We start from the raw sequence: 21747 nt of genomic DNA, 5'->3' as shown, positions 1-21747 counted from the left end.
TGTGTGTGTCTCCATTCCTGAGCTAACAAAAGCTCAGGGCTCTTGATCTATTTTGGCTGATGACGGGGGTAACCTGTCTCAGGGTTTTTATTGCTGTGATGAAACACCATGACCCAAACCAAGTTGGGGAGGAACGGGTTTGTTTCATCTTACAGCTTTTTGTTCATCATCCAGGGAAGTCAGCGCAGGAACTCAAGGCAGGAACCTGAAGACAAGATCTGATGCAGAGGCTATAGAGGTGTTCTGATTATTGGTTTGCTCCTCATGGCCTGCTCTGCCTTATAGAATCCAGCACACTTCTTAGTTGGACTCCCCAAGGGAGGCAGGGAGGCCTTAATTTCAATGAGAAGCAGATGCGGTGGGGGGGGAGCCGGGGCGGGAGAAGAGGATGGAGGGAGGAGAGGATGGAGGGAGAACTGGGATTGGTACGTAAAAATAAATAGAGAAAAGAAAAAAAAAAAGAAAGAAAGAAGGGGAGGGGGAGAGAGAGAACGAAAAGAAAGAAAGAAAAAGAAAGAAAGAAAGAAAGAAAGAAAGAAAGAAAGAAAGAAAGAAAGAAAGAAAGAAAGAGCGAGCCACAGGTCAGTCCAGTGAAGCATTGTCTCAGCTGACGGTTCCTTTTCTAAAAGGGCTCTAGCTTATGTCTAATTGACATAAGCTAAAACTAGCCTAGCCGGTACAGTACAATACCCCTACACAGCAGGAGCCAAGTAAGGAGTCTCGTTCCTCTTCCTGGGGTCAGGCTAAGGACTGAAAGGCAGCTTTGTCCTGGGTTCGAGGAGGCGGTTTCACGAGTTCAGGCCTTTGTCTTCGCCCCTCGCAGGTGGCACCGGGGCCTCACGATGCCCGTGTGCCCGATGTCCCTGGAGTTCCTCAAGGCCTCACACTTCGCTCTGGGCCCCGATCCGCGGCTGCACGATGGCACTATGCAGTGCACGACGCACCGGGACTTCCCGGCCTATTCCTCCGTCACCCCGGCGCGGCCCCCAGCTTCGCCACCACACCCCAAGGTCTTCCAAACGGAAGCGCATTGGGCGGCCCAGAAGCGCGTGTCCGAGATGCGCCGCGCGTTCTCGCCGCCGCCCGCGATGCAGTCGCTGGAAGAGCGGTGGGAGCAGACAATGGAGCGCGCGAGAGCCATGCAGATCAGCAACCTGCACGTGCACGCGGACGCGCGCACCGGTCTCAACCTGTCCACCGCACGTTCTGACTACCGCTGGCCTGAGCTGCCGCCGCACGCCCGTGAAGATATCCGAGGGGCGCGCCTCATCTTCGATCGCGACTCGGTGCCCTTAGGCGACAGGGAGCAGCTCGGCATCCCTCCCACCTCGTACCAGGCACACTACCCGCCATACGACGACACCCCTCAGCCCCGTGTGCCCAGCAGCCACCTGGGTGAGCGCGCGCTCTGGCCAAGTGCACCTAAGGTCGCTCAGGGACTCCTCACAAACTACACCCTTACCCCCGTCCACACCCCAAATGGCCACTTGTCATCTTGGAGAGGGAAAACGCTTCTAGTTGCCACCCAGTAGAGACCAAAAATGCTGCTGCTAACACCGCCAGGGCTGAGAATACACTACTCAGTTGGTAGTGTATTTACCTAGCATTCATGAAGCTCTGGTTTGCGACCTGAGCACTATATAAACTAGGCATGATGGCCAACACCTAACGTCCCAGCACTGGGGAAGTAAAGGCTCACTCAGATCAGGAGTTCAGCTTTGCTACATAGTGAGTTCAAAATTAGCCTGGGACCCTGTCTCCAAAAAATAAAACAAGGCTGCGAGATAGTCAGTACACTGGTTGATGTGTAAGCATGAGAACCCAAGTTCCCCCCCCTAATACCTACATTATGCATGGTTGGGAGAAAGAGACAGGAGTATAACACACACACACACACACACACACACACACACACACACACACACCTCCCCATTTGCTGGCCAGTCTAACTGAATCAGAGAGCTCCAGGTTCAGTGAGAGACCCTGTCTCAAAATATAAGATGGAGCCGGGCGATGGTGGCGCACGCCTTTAATCCCAGCACTCGGGAGGCAGAGGCAGGCGGATCTCTGTGAGTTCGAGACCAGCCTGGTCTACAGAGCTAGTTCCAGGACAGGCTCCAAAGCCACAGAGAAACCCTGTCTCAAAAAAAAAAAAAAAAAAAAAAAAAAAAAAAAAATATATATATATATATATATATATATATATATATATATATAAGATGGAGAGCAATTGAGGAAGACACCTGACATCAACCTCTGGCCTCCACATGCATGTGCATTCTCATGTACCCACACACATGAACACACAAAACAAAAAATCCCACAGTTCACTTGGTGGCTCATGTCTGCAATCCCAGCACTCAGGAGCTAAGGGAAGGGATTGCTGCAAATTTTTGGCTCACTCCCCAGATCCTACCATGCACAGCAGCAGCACTACCCCACAAAAGAATCAGGCAGTTCCAAATATCAAGGAAATTTAGGTACCAGGGACTATGAGACAGCTCACTGGGAAAGGGCACATGCAGCCAAGTCTAAGGACCTGAGTTCAATTCCTAGGTCCCACATGGTAGAAGAAGAGGACTCATTCCTACAAGTTGTTCTCAAACCTACACATCACACACACACACACACACAACACACACAAACAAAAAGTCGAGCATGATTGTTCATGCCTGTAATATAAGCGCTTAAGAGGCTGAGAGAAGTTCAAGACCAGCCTTGGCTACAGTATGAGTTCAAGTCTAGCCTGAGTGACTTGGTGAGTTTCCCCCCCAAAAAAAGGTTGAGAACATACCTCAATGGTAGAACACTGGACTAGTGTGTATGGTGCCCTAGGTTTTTCTTTTTACTTTTGTTTTGTTTTGGAATTGTCTGGCAATGACTCCAGTACAACCGTAGTTGCTGTTACTCAAAGATACCCTTTGAGTTGGACTTTGGGATTCTGGGATTTGGGTGCAATCATGTAATTTAGAGGACAACCTTGAGTATCAGAGCTTGGGATCTTCATCTTTTGCTTTGGAACAGGGTGTTTTATGGGTTAAGAGAATGAGCTACAATAGCCATACTTTCGGTTTTGAATGAATGAGTTTATTAGTATATAGCAAGTCAAAATAACAGAAAAAAAAAACAAACAAACCAAGTGATGACACAGTAGAAACCAGCCTTATCTAGTACAACATTCTCCTATTGGGTGTTCAGAGCATCCCTCAGAGACCACCTGGGAAAGCCCCCTTGTTCCCGGGGCAGAGCAGTGAGGCTCTGCTCACAGGGGAGGCTTCCAAATGAATTAAGAGCGCATAGAAATGACATCAGAACAGGAGCTCAAACATGCAGCAAAACTGACGTCATGGTGGCGCATGCCTTTAATCTCAGCACTCAGGAGGCAGAGGCAGGCAGATCTCTGAGTTCTAGGCCAGCCTCTTCTACAGAGCAAACTCCAGGACAGCCTAGTCTACAGAGGAGAGAGGGGTGGGGGGAGGGAAGAAAGGTGGGGGACAGGGAAGAGGGAGAGGAAGGGAATGGAGGAGGCTGACTGACTGGAAGTTGAGGCCATCAGGTGGAGCTCTTGACTAAACTGTCTCCTTGCGGTGAGCTTCCCAGGGCGGAATGTCCTCCATTTCCCACCCAGGGACTTTTATGTCATGGGATAAGCAGTGATACTGTTTGTTCCAAGTGGCTCACCTTCTAGCTGTTCTCAAGTACATGATGTTTTTATTCTTGGATTGTTTTGCTGTTTTCTTGCCTCCTTGTCACAGAGTTGGGGGAACAGCCCACCCTTGGACAATGGGCCATGGAGAACACTTTAAGATGTACACTCTCAGGTCTAAATGAGAGAGGGGACCTGACTTCCAGAACTTAGGGTCTGGCATTGACCTGGAAAATCCTCAAATAGGCTGCTCCGGCTGGCAGGCAAGCACCTGGGAGGCACCTCCCTAGTGCTGAGACTACAGACTTGTGCCACCATTTCTGACTTTTTATGCAAATTCTGGAGGTCCCAACCCGGGTCCTCATGGTTGTGGAAACAAATGTTTTACTGCATCTCCCCAGCCTTTTCTTTTTCCTGGGTCTCACACATACCAGGCAAGTGCTCTACCACTGTCCAGCCTCCGTGCTCTTCATTTCTATCCGGCCACTTCCAGTCTCTGCACCACAAGGGCATAAGATGAGTGAGAGAATACCAGGTCCAATTCAGCCTGAGGTGGGCGCCTGACCCCAGCACTCAGAAGGCTGAGAACTGCGAGTTCCTATACTCTCTCAATGCACACACACACACACACACACACACACACACACACACAAACACCCTGAAACAAAACAAAAATATTTAGAAGAAAGGAGAGAGGAGACCAGGCATGGTGACCATGCCTGTAAAGTTAGCACTGCAGGGAGGCAAGAGCAGGAGAGTCGTTCAAGGCCATATTCGACTGTGTGACTTTTGAGACCAGACTACATGAGTCCCTAAGGAAAATGGACTTAGCCTAGCAAGATGCCTGTCTTAAGCCTTGGTAGTTATTTTATCTTATGTTTCTTGTGTTTATATGCATGTGCACATGTTCCAGGGTTCAAGTACGAGGTCAGAGGACAGCTTGCAGGAGACACTTTTCTTTCACCAGGTGAAACCTGGGGCTCTAACCCAGGTCATCCGGCTTGGTGGCAAGCACCTTTACCCACCAACCCATCTCAACAGCCCTTTTTTGTTTGTTTGTTTGTTTGTTTGTTTGTTTGTTTTTGTTTTGGGGGATAGTTTGCAGATATCCTTCAGTCTAGAATGCTCAAGGCTGCTCAGACTACCTTCCTAGAAGGCCTTAAGGCTGCAGAGAATCAGCCCCATTCTCTCCCACTACCTTCCTCTTCTTCCTTAGGGGGCCCCAATCCCCTGAAGTGGAACTACAAGGGAAAGGAAGGCACGTCCTACCAGAATCAGTTCCAGGCCCTCCCAGGCCCACCTGCCTTGATGTGTAAGAGGGTAAATCAATGTGGCTCTGGCTTTGCTGGGGCGGGAGGAGGGCACAGCTATGGCAGCTAGGGTGGTTTCCACCTTTCCACCCTTCTTTGCCCGTAGGCCTCCTCCAGTGTGAACCTAGGAGACAGCAAGGTTGGCTACAGCACCTTATGCTCATACGTGAAACAGACGTACACACCTCAGGAGCTGCCACCACACAGGTAGGAAAGGCCACAGTTGGCTGTCAGCACCCTGTGGGAGGCTGGGGAGAGGGCTCAGTATGGAAAAGTGTTTGCAGCATGAACGTGAGGACATGAGTTCAAATCCTCAGCGCCTACCTAAAAAGCTGCCTGTGGCCCTGTGCCCATCATCCCCAGGGTGTGGTACACACAGACAGGGCAATCATTGGGGTGTGTCAGCTGCCAGCCTAACTCTAGGATCAGTGAAACTTGCTCTCAAAGGAATAAGGCAGGGGCCAATGAGATGGTTCAGTGATTAAAGGCGCTTGCCATCAAGCCTGATGACCTGAGTTCAATCCCTAGGATCTACATAGCGAAAGGAGGGAACTGATTTCCATAATCTCTTCTCTGACCTCCACATGTGCACCATGGAAGAAGCACAGGTACACACACACACACACAGTCGGGCTCACACTTGCACACAGCCTGTATATGCACAACACATGTACAGCAGCACAACACACACAAAAATAAGGAGAAGGAAAGATGTTTCCACAGCTGCATAGGAGCTCTTGTTCCTATGCAGAAGACCAGAGTTTGGCTCTCAGCACCCACATGGTAGCTCTCAACAGCCTATGACTCCAGTTCCTGGAGATCCAACACCACCTTCTGGCCTCTGCCAGCCTCCACACACATGTGACACATGCACATGCATGTAAAATAAAAATGAAATATAAATCTTTAAAAACAAGCAAATGGAAAGAGCTGGGCAGTGATGGCACACACCGTTAGTCCCAGCACTCGAGGGGTAGAGACAGGTGGATCTCTAGGAGTTTGAGGCCAGCATGGTCTGCAGACCAAGTCCAGGGACAGCCAGAGCTACACAAACAAACTCTGTCTGGGAAAACAGGGAGGGTGGTCTGTTCACTGGCGAACAGCACTGGCTGCTCTTCCAGAGGACCCAAGTTTGATTCCCAGCACCCACATGGCAACTCACAACTGTTTGTAACTCCAGTTCCTGGGGACCTGATGCCTTCTTGTCTCCTTAGGCAGCAGGTATGAATGCAGTGCAAAGATATACATGCAGGCAAAATACCCATACACATTTAATTTAAAAAATTCTTTTTAGAGGGGGAAACTGAGTATGGAGGAGAATGCCCTGAATCCCAGAACTTGGGGGCCAGAGAATGGAGGTTCACTGTGAAGTCAACGCCAGCCTGGTCTACATAGTTCTGGATCAGCCAAAGTCACATACTAAAACCCTGCCTCAAAATAAATAAATTAAAATAAATAAATAAGGGCTGGAGAGATGGCTCAGCAGTTAACAGTACTTGCTGCTCTGACAGGAGACCCGAATTTGATATCTTGTACACACATGGTGGCTCCCAACTATCTGTAATCCCCATTCAAGGAGATCTTCTGACTTTCATGGGCATCAGAAACACCAGGAACATGTGGTACACTTACATATATACAGGCAAGCACTCATACACATAAAACAATCATCTTTAAAAATAGCCACGTGTTGCTGGGCAGTGGTGACGCACACCTTTAATCCCAGCACTCAGGAGGCAGAGTCAGGTGGATCTCTGTGAGTTTGAGGCTAGCCTGGCCTACAAAGCAAGTTCCCAGACTGGCTCCATAGCTAGTAAGAAACCCTGTTTTTTTGTTTTGTTTTGTTTTTTTTTTTTTTGACTGTAGTGGCACATACCTTTAATCCCAGCACTTGGGAGGCAGAGGCAGGCGGATCTCTATGAGTTCGAGACCAGCCTGGTCTACAAGAGCTAGTTCCAGGACAGGAACCAAAGCTACAGAGAAACACTGTCTTGAACCACCCCCCCCCAAAAAAAATAGCCAGGTGATGGCAGCGGTGGCAGCACACACCTCTAATCCCAGAACTCGGGAGGCAGAGACAAACCAGCCTGGTCTACAGAGTGAGTTTCAGGACAGCCAGGGCTATATGGCGAAACTCTGTCTCCAAAAACATAAATAAAATTTATAATTAATTAATAAAAATAAAAAGGCTGAGCAGAGTGTCACATGCCTTTAATCCTGGCACTCCTGTCCTGCTTAGGCTTCTGCAGCTCCGATAAACACAGAGGCCAAAAGCAACCTTGGAAGGAAAGTATTTGGTTTGTAGGTTACAGTCCATCGTTGAGGAAAGTCAAGGAAACTCAAGGAGGAACCTCTTAGAGGCAGGAACTGAAGCAGAGGCCCTGGAAAAATGCTGTTCACTGGCTTGTTCTCCAGGGCTGGTTTAGCATGCTTTTGTAAGCCACCTAGAATCATCAGTCCAGGGGTGACACCACCCACAGGGGCCAGCCCTTCCCACATCGATCATCAATGAAGAAAACGCCATTTTAAAAAATCCCCTCAGACAGACACCACAAGAACAGGAATTTGATGGAGACAATTCCTAGGTTGAGGGAACCTCTTTCAGGGTGATTCAGTTTGTGTTTAGTTGACCACTAACCAACACAACTCCTGAAGCAGAGGCAGGCAAATCTCTGTGAGTTCCAGGCCAGCGGGGACTACAGACTGAGACAGTCTCACAAACTTATACAAATATTGACGCACCCCAGGCTCAGCCTTGGTTCACCTGCCCCTATCACTTTTCCTGGAAATTCTGAGGACCTACCTTGATCCTAACTTACTTTGCCTGAGGTATGACAAGGCCCAGACTGCAGCCCACATCCACCGGGTGAGCATTGGTCCTGGAGACGGCATGTTCCATGACAGGACCACCATGAACGACCACTTCTACCCCCGAGAGCCAGGTGAGAACTGGTGTGTGTACTCCATCCCTGGCTTCTTTTTGTGTCTGCTGCCTACCACTGACACACCTCTCCCCAGCAGAGCCTTTTGTCCTTCACCATGATAAGACCCCAGAGTCGCACATCCTGGAAGGAAACTGGTGCCCTGGCCCTGGCAGCCTTGCTACCTCCACAAAGTTCTTCTATGGTGAGGTCAGCAGGAAGAGGGAGAAGGTGCCAGTGTGCTCTCATGGGGGGGAAGCGGGTCTCAAAGGCAGAACAAGAGGTGAAGCTCAGTGTAGACCACAGGCCCTGGGATTCACACACGCACACACGCACCAGTATCAGCCACAATGGTTCTGTCTGTAAAATACAATAACCGAATTAAATCTAAGCCCATCTGGAACCCAGAGGGTGGGAGCTACCCACGCCACGCGACTGCTTCTCGGTGCTGGAGCCCCTGGACCAGAGATCCCTAGAAGCTTGTATTCCTACAGCCGCCTCCTGTGACTCCGCCTCCAAGGCGACATGTGTCCCATGAGAAATTGAAGCATCACGTGACCCTTGGAGAAGAAAAGCTGCTCCGAGACTTCTTCCAAACCTCCACGGGTTCCACCTACTGCCCTCCGGACACCAGGCCAAAACAGAGAGTCCGTAACTTTTCTTTCTTGCAGAGTAACTTGCCTGAGGGCACAGGTGGTGAGTGTGGTCTACCTATTCCTGAGAACCCCGCCCCATCCCCAAGATCCTCCCTAGTTCCTGGAAGCACGGTCCATCACTGAAAGCCTCACCTCACTAAAAACCGTCTCTTCCTGACTCCCCGCCTCTCACCCCACCCCCTCCTCCAACTCTAAAGATCTGCTTCTGTCCCTGGAAGATTTGTCCATTGCTGAAAACATCACCTCATTCTTAAAGACCCCCCCTCGGCATATGAAAGCACAGCGCCAGTACTAAAGACGCCCCCCCCCCCGCCAGCCCCAATTCCCTGTTCGTTCCCACACACCTGCTCATCCTCTGAAGTCCACTCTTCATCTCCAAGGACATGCTCAAGTTCCCATGGGCCCGACCCGTAAATGAAAGCTCCGATCCTGGGAACCCAATCCTACCTCCAAATACTTGCTTCTCTTCCCCGACCCCACCTCCCCGGACAGGGTTTCTCTGAGTAGCCTTGTGTAGCCTTGGCTGTCCTGGAACTCGCTTTTTAGACTAGGATGACCTCGAACTCAGAGATCCACCAGCCTCTGACTCCCGAGTGCTGGAATTAAAGTCGTGTGCCATCAAATACTTTTTATGTCTAGAAATCTTACTCTATCTTCAAAGACCTGCCCATCGCTGGACTCATAACTCTCTGGAAGCCACATCCCCATCCCCCAAGTTCATCCCCCTTCCTAAAGCCCCGCCCCATTCCCAAAGTTCCGCCCCTCAAAGTACCACCACCTATCTCGAATTGACTCCATCTTGGATTGACAACTCTCATCTCCTGGACTATGCGAACTATGTGTAATTCCAATCCCCCTTATTCTCCCTCATCCATCCCTAAACTCTCCTCTTCTGTTAGACGCTGGCCCCGCCCTTCAGACTCCTCTGGTTTAATCCTGCTCACACTCCACACTGTCTTTGCCTCAGTTCAACATAGGTCCCTGAACCCTGAATCTTCCACCCTTAGTTCCTCATATCCTGCCTCATTCGTTTCCTCTGCTCCCCAACTTTCCCCAAACCCAAATCTCCAGAATTAGACTTTTTAACCACGAACCAAAAGATGATGAAGCCGCATGGAATAGTTCGAGCCACTATCACGGAAGAATTGTTACAGAAGGTGAGTCAGAGGGAGGGGATACATCCCCCCATCAGCACCCCTCAGACTAATGTCAACCCCAGTCTCAGAATCACAGTCAAGTTGGCTAGGGTCAACCTGTGCTGAAAGTAATTTTGTCAAGCTAAGCTGAGGATCAAGCTAAGAGTCTTTTTTATTTTTTTGAGATGACCCCCTCCCTCCATCTCCCCAGGGCTGAGGTTGCAGGCACACATGCACTACCACTCAGAATTCAGAGGTCGTGTTAATGACAACCCAGCTTCAAGGTTAGCCCTAGCTTCTCCCAACTCTCTAGTCTACACCAACTCAGATACATTTATTACCAGACAGGTTGGTTTAAATCTCAAAAGAAGGGTTCATTTAGAGGCCACCTAAGACCATCCAAAGTCCTGGGGTCATTCTAGGGGCTATCTAAAAAATGGTTTTATTTATTTAACTTTTTATGATTTATTATTTATTTATTATATATAGTGTTCTGTCTGCCTGTATACCTAAAGGCCAGAGGAGGGCACCAGATCTCATTCTAGATGGTTGTGAGCCACCATGTGGTTGCTGGGAATTGAACTCAGGACCTCTGGAAGAACAGTTGGTGCTCTTAATCTCTGAGCCATCTCTCCAGTCCCCATCGTTTAATTTTTGTGACATTTTATTTTAGAGGGGTGTGTGTGTGTGCATGTATGTGAATGCATGGGCACACACATGCCATGGTATACATGGGAAGGTCAGAGGACACTTGCAGTAGTCAATTCTCTTCTACCAGGGATGGAACGCAGGTCCTCCCACATAGCGTACAGTGCTGAGCGACTTCTCGCCCTCCAATGCCCTCCCCAGAGAGATCTTGAGGTGGCCAGGGTGAGTCAGCAAGCATGAGGCTGTCTGACAAATCACCTACCTTGACTTCACAGTGCAAATACAACCACATAGAGCCCCCTCTGGGTGGACAGCGCTTCTTCTCCACCCAGTATCAAGACCAGTTTCCTTTCAAGTACCAGGGCCCGCTGGTACAGAAGCTAAGTAACATTCAGGAGAGCCATGTGTCACTGGGCACGCCCCAAAACGTGGGCTGCTGGGGACAGAAAGTAGACCCTTTGAGCCCCCAACTCCCAATGTACCCTTGCCTGAGCCAGCAATAAATATCACTTGATTGTCAACTTGACAGGCTTTATCTTCACTTTTTTTTAAACATTGATTTGTGTTTGAGCATTTGCCACAGTGGGAGAGGGGTGTCAGAAGGCAACTTGCAAGAATTGGTTCTCTCCTTTCACCATCTCAGGTCCCCAAGGACCAAATTTTGTGGCAAGGCGTCTGTTTGCTGAGCCATTTTCACTGCCCTGGACAGAATTTAGAATCATCGTGAAAACCAACCAGTGAGCATGTCCACATGAGAGTTTCTAGGCTAAGATAAGTAAGGCAAGAAGACCCTAAATATAGGTGGCACAATTTCATGGTCTAGGGTTCCAGCCTGAACAAGGAGTAAGTGTCCTAAGCTCCAGCATTCTTCACTGCCAGCTGCCTCCTGACTGTGGAGGCAATGTGACCAGCTGCCTTAGCTCCTGTCAGTTTGCCCTCCCACTGTGATGAATGGCACCCTCAAACTGTGAAGTTTCCTTCCTTCCTTCCTTCCTTCCTTCCTTCCTTCCTTCCTTCCTTCCTTCCTTCCTTCCTTCCTTCCTTCCCGCCTTCCCGCCTTCCTGTCTTCCTTTTTTTTTATTAGAGTGTGTGGGTATTTTGCTTACATGTATGTTTGCACACCATGGACATCCTGGTGCCTGTGGAAGCCAGAAGTGGACTTTGGCTCCCCTGGAAGTGGAGTTACAGATGGTTGTGGGCCACCATGTAGGTTCTGGAATTTAAATCCTGGTCTTGTGGAAGGCAATGGGTGCTCTTAACGCTGAGCCATCTCCACAACCCTGAACTGTGAGCTTCTATTAGATAGTTTCTCAAGTGATGAGACAAGTAACTAATACAGAGGGTTGTGCTGGAGAGAAGGATGTCACCAAGACACCTGAGCAGCTGTGTGTGGTGGAGCACACCTGGAGACTCAGGCAAGAGGATGGAGAGTGTGAGCCTTATGAACTACATGGTGAGTACCAGTTTTACAGAACAAGATCCAAGCATGAGGGAAAAAAAGACACTTGAACAGGTTCTTTTGATTTTTTGTTGTTGTTGTTTTTGAGACAGGGTTTTTCGGTGTAGCCCTGGTAGTCCTCGAACTCTCTCTGCACATCAGGCTGGCCTTGAATTCAGAGATCCACCTGCCTCTGACTCTTGGGATTAAAGACGTGCACCACCAACGTCCAGCTCTTCTGATGTTTGAATAACGCACAGAATATGAATAGTGGGTCTGGAGATGACTCAGTGGTTAAGAGCCCTGGCTGCTCTTGCAGATAACCTGAGTTTTATTCCCAGCACCCACGTCTAGTGGCTCACAACCACCTGTGAGTCCAGCCCCCAGAGCCCCAGTGCCCCAACTTCTGACTTCTGAATGCACTGATCTCTCTCTCTCTCTCTCTCTCTCTCTCTCTCTCTCTCTCTCTCACACACACACACACACACACACAGAGATATGCATGTAAACACATAATTTAAAAAGTTAAAAATCAGCCAGGCAGTGGTGGTGTATTCCTTTAATCCCAGCATTTGGGAAACACAGGCAGGTGGATCTCTGAGTCAAGGCCAGCCTGGTCTTCAGAGTGAGTTTTTCAGGACAGCAGGGCTACACAGAAAAGTCCTGTCTTGAAAACCGAAAAGAAAAGAAAAGAAAAGAAAAGAAAAGAAAAGAAAAGAAAAGAAAAGAAAAGAAGTAGCTCAACAGTTAAGAGCGCTGGCTCAATTCCCAGGGCCCATATGTTGCCTAAACTGTCTTTAACTTCAGTTCCGATGTCCTCTACTGGGTCCTTATGGCACTTGCTTCTTTGTGGAGCACATACAGACATGCAGACAAAACACCCATACATATAAAAATGACTAAATCTGCCGGGCGGTGGTGGCGCACACCTTTAATCCCAGCACTCGGGAGGCAGAGGCAGGTGGATCTCTGTGAGTTCGAGGCCAGCCTGGTCTACAAGAGCTAGTTCCAGGACAGGAACCAAAAGCTACGGAGAAACCCTGTCTCGAAAATCAAAAAAAAAAAAGAAAGAAAACAGACTAAATCTTTTAAAGAAAGTCTTTAAAGTAGTTACTAGAAAAAAGAGAAAATGACTAAATCTTTTTTAGAAAGTCTTTAAAGTACTTACTATAAAGAAGAGAAAATGGCTAGTGTCGTACAAAGGCTTTGAGCAGGAACATTGAGTGTGGTGAAGAGTCCTGGACTCCGGGACAGTATCAGTCCAGACTTCTTCAGGTCTTAATTCTTTTTAATTTTAAAAAATATTTATTTTATTTATATGCGTCTTTGTTATGTCCACAGAAACCAGAAGAGGGCATCCTGTCCTCTGGAGCTAGAGTTACAGGTATTTGTGAATTACTCTATGTGGATGCCGGGAATTGAACTCTGGTCCTCTGTAAGAGCAGCAAATGCATTTAACCACTAAGCCATTTCTTCAGGGACCACCACCCCTTCCTTTTAGAGACAATATCTCACTACGTAGCCCTGAATGGCTTGGAATTATCTATGTAGACCAGGATGTTCTCAAATTCATAGAGACCTGCCTTCTTCTGCTTCCTGAGTGCTGGAATTAAAGGTGGGTACCAGCATGCCAGGCTTTTTAAAAGTTTCAATGGTTTGGTTTTTTTTGTTTTTTTTTTTTTTAAACATTCATTTACTTAGTGCAGGTTGTTGTGGGGCACAGGTGCTGTGTTGCTTGGGTAGAGGTCAGAAGACAGCTTGTAGGAGTTGATTTTCTCCTTCCATAATGTGGGTAAGGGGGGACATTAAACTCAGGCTTGGCAGCAAACACCTTACCCACAAAGTCATCCTTCTGGCTCTCACCATAATGTTTTTGTTTTGTTGTTTTGTTTTTGTTTGTTTATTTGGAGACAAGATCTCACTCTATAGCCTTGGCTGGCCTAGAGTAGACCAGGCCAGTCTTGAACTCATAAAGATCTGCCTGCTTCTGCCTTCTGAGTGTTGGGGTTAAAGGTATACACCACATGCTTGGCCACACCACAATCTTTTCCCTCTAGGTTCTCGTCTCCTAGCAATAGACCTACGTCTGACCAGACCATCTATCTAGTTGAAAGTCATAACCTAACAAGGGTTAATTAAAGCCTGTAGTGAGCTCTCACTACTGAAAGGAATACTTAGGTTCTGTGGACAGGGAGTATTTAATCTGTCAGGAGGAAGGGGCAGCTAGAATCCACCTCGATTATCTCTGATAATGCCAGTTTTATCTCTACCTCATTACCTTCATCATTTGGTGTGGACAGAGAATTCAGCTCACCAATTTCACATGGAGTAGAAACGATCTCTTCTTTGTCAAAGAATGTGTGCAAGAATCTTATATGACTTTTAAGCCATAAGATTGAAAGGGCCTGTGAGATGGGCCCAGCAGGTCCAATTTGTGGCCAACTGGGGAGACTTGAGTTCTACCCTGAGAACCCACATGGTGGAGGGAGAGAGCTCCACATTTCAATGTCCTCTTCTTTCCGAGGGGGGATTTCTGTTATTTTGGTTTTGTTTGGGGGGCATTTTGTTTTTAGTTTTTGTCTATCTGTCTTGTTTTTTGCTTCTATATTTTTGAAAAAGGGTCTCATTTAGCCCAGGGTAGCCTTCCTCAACTATATAGTGAGTTTGAGGTCAGCCTGAGCTACATGTAGAGGAAGGGAGGGAGAAAAGCAGGGAGGGACACAAGCTTCTGTGTTCAGCGAGAAAGATCCCAGGCCGAAAGAGGACTCTTTTTAGCAGAGGATGTTGGGAGACTTCTGGGGGAGGGGCATGAACTTGCGCTAGGTAGCTTTAAGGGAAATTGAAGCAGTTATGGTTGGTACAGTTTGTGGCTGGGATTCCAGCAACTCTTATCTCAGAGCTGTGGGAGGATTGAAAATGGAATGTGGGCTGTGGCTGGCAGACAGAGGCAGTCATTTGTGTTATGGGGTAAAGAAGGGTTGTGGTCACTGTTTTGGTTTCAGCCTATCTCATGTCTATCTTAGTTCAGATATGGTCAGAGGGTGGCCTTGCTGTACCATTTTTTTTTTCACCCTGTGATCATCGTTTATGCTTAGGTCTGTTTCCCGCTGCCAGCTGCCCAGGGCTTGTTTTCATTCTCTATGGTGGAGGGAGGTGTGTCTAAGTCGTAAAATTTGCCCTATAGCCTTCTTTAATCCTGGCTGACAGACGATGTCAGTGTTCCCAAAATCAGCACTTGCTCCAGCTTCTTGACCTGCCATTAGAATAGGAGGCTGAGAAGATGGAAGTTTCAGACTTTACTACTGGGGACAGGGGACGAAAGAGTTTCCTAAAGGTAGTGAAGGATTCTATGAACAAACAACTGGGGGGGGCTGCACACATACGTGTGTGTGGAGTACAGTGGTTGACTCCAGGTGTCGTCCTCAATTGTGCACCTCCTTATTTATATGGAATTTATTTATTTGTTTGTTTATTTATTATAGTTGGTTTTTTGTTTTTTCGAGACAAGGGTTCTCTGTGTAGCCCTGACTGTCCTGGAACTAGCTCTGTAAACCAGGTCATCCTCAAATTCAGAGATCAGCCTGCATCTGCCTCCCAAGTGCTGGGATTAAAGGAGTGTACCACCACAGCCAGGCTATCTTGATTGTTTTTTTAGATTACAATTATTTACTTACTTACTTATTTATGTGGTGGGGTATGTATGGCTTGCATGTGGAGGACAGAGGACAACTTGTAGGAGACAGTTCTCTCCTTCCACCATGTGGGGACAAGGGAATTTAACTCAGGTCTAAGGACCCTTGAGCCAATACCTTTACCCACTGAACCGCCTTGTTGGCCCTGTGACTTTACTTTTTGAGACAGAGTTCCTCAAAGAAACCAGAACCACTAATTCAGCTAGACTGGCCCGTGAGTCCCTGGATCCTCTTGCCTCTGTCACCTCAAATCTAGGATTGTGGTTGCCCTCCACTAAGTCTGTCTTTCCACATCATTGCCAGAGGTTTGATCCCTAAGCTTCTGCAGCGTGCAGTTTACGGACTGTCACCTCTCTGTCCCCATCAGTCTCACCACAGACCTTCACCCACTGAACTGTTTTGACAGCCCTAAACTTTATTTTTTTTCGAGACAGTTTCTCTGTAGCTTTTTGGTTCCTGTCCTGGAACTAGCTCTTCCAGACCAGGCTGGCCTCGAACTCACAGAGATCCGCCTGCCTCTGCCTCCCGAGTTTTGGGATTAAAGGCGTGCGCCACCACGGCCCGGCAGCCCTAAACTTTTTGAGATAATACTGTATGAAGCAAAGACAAACACTTTTTAAATTGCAGGGCTTCTCAGAGCCTCCCTGTGCCTATGTGGTTGGATAGCTGTTGTTTGAACCAAGATAGAAAAATGGGCAAAAGACCAAGACAAAGGCCGGCAGAAACAAAAGAGGGCAAAGGCACAGAAAATGACCGGGCCAGAGGCAAAGAAATTGAAAAATGAAAAAGAGAGAGCCTAGTAGGAACAGAGAAAGAAAAGAAGAAAGGAGAATTGTTTCACCAAGTACAGGTTAACCATGGTTCCGTCCCTGGGATCTATAAGGTGGAAGGAGAGAGTCGACGCCTGCAAGTTGTCCTCCAACTTCCTTTCCCATGAGCAACACGGCCCTAATACACACTAAATCAAACAATTTTTTTAAGGGGGTGAAGGCACAAAGAGACAGAGAGGAGCGGACAGAATAGAAGAGAGATGTACAGATGGAGACACAGACAGGGATACAGATGGAGAGTGTCAAGATCAGAGTCGGAGAAGGGGCGGAAAGAGGCACATGGGTGAATGGAGGGATCGTGCCAGGATGGCGCGGGCTGGTAGGACGCAGACAAAGACTGGACGCGCGCTGGCCGGGGTGGCCCGGGCCGGGACAAAGACTTGGCCCGGGGGGCGGGGGCAGCGATGGCGCCGGCCGCCGAGGGCGCGGGCGAACTACAAGTCCCAGCAGCTCCCGCAGCGGCCCTCGGCCGGCCCCTCTCGCTCCCCGGGAGCGCCTGGCGGGGCCGCTGGGCCGAGGGGGCCGCCGGCGGGGCTGGTGGGCGGTGGGGTTTCCTGCGAGCCTGGGGCGGGGAGACGCCGTCTGGCCAGCGCGGGTGCAGCTGGGCCGGGCAGGGGCGAGGGGCATCGGGTGAGTGACCCCGAGAGCGAATCGGGCAGACTGGGAAAGACTCGGCAAAAGGGGGAGGTGGCTGGGAGGAGGCCCCCACACTAAGAGCAGGGTGCGGGGCGCGGCTCTGGGCTACTTATATGCACCCATCGCCGAGTGCGTGGTGCCAGCTCTCGAGCTAGGTAGTCAAGGTGGCAGACGCGGTGGAAGACTGGGGGTCCCAAGAAGCTCAGGCCTAGTGCATTTAAACCGCCCCCCCCCCCGGCCACCCGCAACCCCCCCACTGTGAGCCTGAGATTGGGGTGGGTGGAGGCGCCCGCTAGCTCTGAGGTCCTGCAGGGCAGGACGCCTCCTTGCTTCAGGAGGTGATGGTGGGTGGGTGGAGGTGCTTTCTTTCTGGAAACCAAGAAAAGCCTGGGGTATTGTTCTTCCGATGTGGGACTTAAGAAAGGCCTTTTACTCCATAGTGTGTGTGTGCAGCGGGGAGGTGTAGTATTACCTCAAGGGTCCCAGGAAAAAAAATCCCAATTGTTATCCCCCACCTCCCAGTCTTGGGAGTTCTTTGAAGCCCCTTTTCCCAAGAGGTGATCCGGGTGCACCTGCCTTCTCCCTCGTCTAAGAGATGGGAGTTTCCATCCAAGATGGGAGTTCGTGAAACTGCTTCCTTCCAAACAATCTAAAAGTCCCCTGTCTCCCAGAAATCTGGTAGGACTCCCGGGAGTATTGCCCGCTAATTTCCAACAGTGGGGCCTGGGTAGAGAAGTTTTTAGGGGAACTCAGCACCCCTCTGTGTAAGTCTCCTGGCTGTGAGGCTGGGGCTGGGTAGATTTTCCTAATCCCCAGGAATCCAGCCCAACAAACAAAGAGTTCCCCGAGCCCCAAGGTAGAGCTCTCTTACTTTCTCCCAATCTGCCCCCCTTGCCTTCCCCTTAACACAGTCTTCATACACTAATCATTGAGTCTGGGGCTCAGGCATTCAGTTTCCTGGAGACATTACTCCTCTACCTTCTCCTGTCGAAACCCCCCCACCCCCAGTTTTCTCCATCACCCCACAGTGCCCAGCTATTGTTTTCACCAAGGGGTTAAATGCACAATCTTCTAGCCAATTGGAAAATAGATCTATTAACTGCTCTCTCCTCCCTCCTGGCTGTGGAGTTCTTAGTGCCCCGGGCACTCCCTTCCCCAGAAAAGACCCATGTATTTATTCACTCTCCTTAATTTTGAAAACTGTTACTTTGTAGCCCAGGTTGCCCTTGAATTGTGCAGATCTTCCAGCCTTAGCGTCCCAAATGCTGGGATTACAGGTGTGTACTGAGCAGCTAGCTCAGGTCTCCTCTCCTGTGTCCTCTAGCTTAGGGAATAGACACCAAAGATCTTCTGTCTAGGAGATAATATATCCCACCCAAGCTGGGAGGTCTAGAATTCTTCACTGTGACACAGAAGGGGTACCAGCTATCATTAACTTCTCAGCGTTACCACCACCCATTCTGCTTCTGCAGGACAAACCACACAAGTTCTCTCTATCAGGAACATCCTGATCTACCACTTTCCAAGGTGGGGCAAGAATTCAGACCATGACCTCATGAGGAACAAAGAACCCTGACATCCTTTTCTCCAGGTTAAGGGTGTCAGACCTTAGAACTGTCTTCTATAAGACCCAAGCTCCCCTCCTACAAGAGCTCAGGATGGGGCTGGAGATGTTGCTCACCTACCGTGCAGGAAACCCTGGGTTTGAATTCCAGGACTACCTAAGCCGAATGTGCTCGTGCACAGCCTGCAATTCTGCACTCAGGAGGTTGAGGCAGGAGGATAAGAAATTTAAGGTTATCCTTGGTTACATATGAGTTGAAAGACAACTCAGGCTGCACAAGACCTTGCTTAAAAAAAAACAAAATCCCAAGATGGCCTCTCATCCCCTCCAGGTTTAAGCTGAAAACGGAGACTATCAGCATGTCCCACTAGGGTCCTTCTCCTCCAAATCCTAGGTAGGACACCAGTTAGAACTCTTCCTGTGGTTAAAAACAAAAACAAAATCTGTATGTAGTTAGCAGGGACTTTTGTGTGGCATGGGCCAGTCGCTTCCCCTTTCCCCTGCACCTCCCTCCACCCATCTCCTGTGCTCATACTGCAGATTCTGTGCCAGAAGCCGCAAGCAGTTGCACTTCTAGGATGAGGCGCTCCGTCCTGGTTAGGAATCCGGGCCACAAGAGCCTTAGGCCACTTTATGGAGACCTCCATTCAGACCCAGAAGACCTGGACCCCAGTCCCAAAGATCCAGACCCTATTTCTGAAAGCCCCGAGCCGGAGCCGGAAGACCTCAATACTGTCTCAGAAGATGGGGACGCCAGCTTTGAAGATCTGGACCCAGAGGCAGAAGAAGCTCAGCAATCCATTTTGGGGAAGGCAGACTCGGATTCCCAAGATTTGGATCCCACGTCTTCAAGTTTTGACCTTGATCCTGATGTCATTGGCCCGGTGCCCTTGGTTCTGGACCCAAGCAGTGAGACCCTCAGCCCGGCTGCTCCAGATGTGGATCCCCTTCCCTCTGACCTCACTGCCACCCCTGAAATCTTGTCCACAAACCCAGCAGTGCTTCCCGCCCCCGCAAGTCCACCTCGTCCGTTCTCCTGTCCCGATTGTGGGCGAGCCTTCCGTCGCAGCTCTGGGTTGAGCCAGCACCGGCGCACCCACAGTGGAGAGAAGCCTTACCGCTGTCCCGACTGTGGCAAGTCATTCAGCCACGGCGCCACACTGGCCCAGCATCGAGGCATCCACACGGGCGCGAGGCCCTACCAGTGTGCTGCCTGCGGCAAGGCCTTCGGCTGGCGGTCCACACTGCTCAAACATCGCAGCAGCCACAGTGGGGAGAAGCCACACCACTGCCCTGTGTGTGGCAAGGCCTTTGGTCATGGTTCGTTGCTGGCCCAACACCTGCGCACACATGGTGGCCCTCGTCCCCACAAGTGCCCGGTGTGTGCCAAGGGCTTTGGGCAGGGTTCTGCCCTGCTTAAACACCTGCGCACCCACACTGGCGAGCGTCCTTACCCATGCCCGCAGTGCGGCAAGGCCTTTGGGCAGAGCTCAGCCTTGCTCCAGCATCAGCGCACGCACACGGCTGAGCGTCCCTACCGCTGTCCCCACTGTGGCAAGGCCTTTGGGCAGAGCTCCAACTTGCAGCACCACCTCCGCATCCACACTGGTGAGCGACCTTATGCCTGCCCACACTGCTCCAAGGCCTTTGGGCAGAGCTCGGCGCTCCTGCAACACCTCCACGTGCATTCTGGCGAGCGCCCCTACCGTTGTCAGCTCTGTGGAAAGGCCTTTGGCCAAGCCTCTAGCCTCACCAAGCATAAGCGGGTGCACGAGGGAGCCGCAGCTGCAGCTGCAGCTGCCGCAGCGGCAGCAGCTGGGCTGGGCCTCGGGCCTGGCTTGAGCCCAGTTTCTGTGGTGAGGCCAGGGCAGATCTCTTTCCTAGGTCCTGATGCTGTTTCTGTGCTGGAATCTGGCCTGGACCTCAGTTCTGGTGCCAGCTCTGCTCGAAGTCCTGATCCTACTTCTGTTCTGGGTTCACTCCGAAATCCCATCCTCCAGACCCACTCAGGATCCGTCTCCAGTCCCGATCTTGTTCTGTCTTCTGACCCTAAGCCAGGCCATGATGCTGACCCTGATGTGGTACCCAGTCCTGACCAAGAATCTGATGCCAGCCCAACCCCCGATCTTGTCCCCAGTCCTGACCCCAACCCCAAGTCCCAAATGAATCCCTGCTCTCCTACTCACAACAGTCCCAGCCCAGCCCTTCCAACTGGAGAGAGTCCCAAGTGGGTAAAGGAGGAAGGGGCACTGCTGGGGCCCGATGGATAAAGGGGGCACTGGCATCTATGGTGGTTTGGGGAAAGTGTCTGTTATATTCATAGTAAAATCCTCCTGCCTCCTGACTCTGTGTGTTGCTTGCCTTTTGTGCTTTCTCCTACTGCGGGTAGGGGTGGAGGGTGTGGTCAGAGCCCAGATCGGTGGAGGCACACCCTCTAGGCTTCCTAGCTTCCCATACAAGGCCCCACACAATCTTTCCCACGCATCATGCCACTGTTCTCCTGGGTCTGGCCACTGTCGGTGTTTTCCAATGCTGGAATTTCAGGCATGCTGATGTTCTAGTGGGCTACTAAAGGATCCATTGGATCCTTGAGCTAACCTCCTTGCCCTTGAAAAGCCACTGGAGGAGCAGAGGTTGCTCTTCCTTATGTGCTTAACAAGCATCTCTTTGCGTGTGTAGTGGTGCAGGCCTGTCACCCCAGCACTCTGGAGGTGGTAGCAGGAGGATTGGGCTATGTAGTGAGACTCTGTCCCAAAAGGCTAGGCTATCACTTGGTGATTGTTGCTTATTTCTATATTAAAATATCTATTTTTATTTGATGTGTATAAATGTTTTGCCTGTATGTATATCTGTGTACTATGTGCATGGAATGCCCACATGGGCCAGAAGAGGACGCTGGATCCCCTGGAACTAGAGTTACAGATGATTATGAACCATGATCTTGGCGCTGGGAATTGAACCCAGGTCCTCTGTAAGAGCAGTAGTGCTCTTACCCACTGAGCCATCATATATATTCATTTTGTGTGGAGGCAAGGTAACTTTCAGGAGCTGGTTCTCCTACCATGATGGTTCTGGGGACTAAACCCATCAGGCTTGGCGCAAGTGCCTTTATCTGATGAGGCTTCTACCAGTTTTCTTTATTTTATTTAAAAGTTTTATTCTTATTTCATGTGTATGAGTGTTTTGCCTGTATACATAGTATATCAAGTGCATACCTGGTGCCCAGAGAGACCAGAGTGGTGCTGGATGCCCTGGACTGCAGCTATGGGC

The 21747-nt window shown here is 49.8% G+C and overlaps 2 protein-coding genes across 3 annotated transcripts; both read left to right on the top strand.

The window, feature by feature from the left end:
* Positions 1-842: 842 nt before the first annotated feature.
* On the top strand, positions 843-10820 carry Saxo5 (stabilizer of axonemal microtubules 5). The gene is made up of 8 exons (XM_057765836.1): positions 843-1395; positions 4863-4966; positions 5063-5163; positions 7786-7898; positions 7978-8087; positions 8372-8573; positions 9605-9690; positions 10593-10820. The coding sequence occupies exons 1-8, from the start codon at positions 843-845 to the stop codon at positions 10818-10820; spliced, it is 1497 nt and encodes a 498-aa protein (XP_057621819.1).
* Positions 10821-16469: 5649 nt separating this feature from the next.
* Positions 16470-20812, top strand: Znf358 (zinc finger protein 358). Of its 2 annotated transcripts, none has more exons than XM_057763410.1 (2): positions 16470-16596; positions 19018-20812. In XM_057763410.1, the coding sequence occupies exons 1-2, from the start codon at positions 16557-16559 to the stop codon at positions 20745-20747; spliced, it is 1770 nt and encodes a 589-aa protein (XP_057619393.1). In that variant the 5' UTR covers positions 16470-16556; the 3' UTR covers positions 20748-20812. The 2 variants fall into 2 exon arrangements, with proteins under 2 accessions (XP_057619393.1, XP_057619394.1); XM_057763411.1 differs by lacking the exon at positions 16470-16596 and adding an exon at positions 16760-16907.
* The last annotated feature ends 935 nt before the right edge of the window (positions 20813-21747 follow it).

Source organism: Chionomys nivalis, chromosome 3, assembly GCF_950005125.1.
Source record: "Chionomys nivalis chromosome 3, mChiNiv1.1, whole genome shotgun sequence".
Lineage (NCBI taxonomy): Eukaryota > Metazoa > Chordata > Mammalia > Rodentia > Cricetidae > Chionomys > Chionomys nivalis.
This window is presented reverse-complemented; position numbering and strand designations above follow the sequence as displayed.

What these genes read in the sequence shown, in the direction of transcription:
- Saxo5 (XM_057765836.1), top strand. Translation starts at nt 843, where the DNA reads ATGCCCGTGTGCCCGATGTCCCTGGAGTTCCTCAAGGCCTCACACTTC. An exon ending in CTTCTACCCCCGAGAGCCAG is followed by an intron (nt 7,899 to 7,977) that starts GTGAGAACTGGT and finishes TCTCCCCAGCAG; the next exon opens with AGCCTTTTGTCCTTCACCAT. An exon ending in CGGAAGAATTGTTACAGAAG is followed by an intron (nt 9,691 to 10,592) that starts GTGAGTCAGAGG and finishes TTGACTTCACAG; the next exon opens with TGCAAATACAACCACATAGA.
- Znf358 (XM_057763410.1), top strand. Translation starts at nt 16,557, where the DNA reads ATGGGTGAATGGAGGGATCGTGCCAGGATGGCGCGGGCTG. An exon ending in TGCCAGGATGGCGCGGGCTG is followed by an intron (nt 16,597 to 19,017) that starts GTAGGACGCAGA and finishes CTCATACTGCAG; the next exon opens with ATTCTGTGCCAGAAGCCGCA.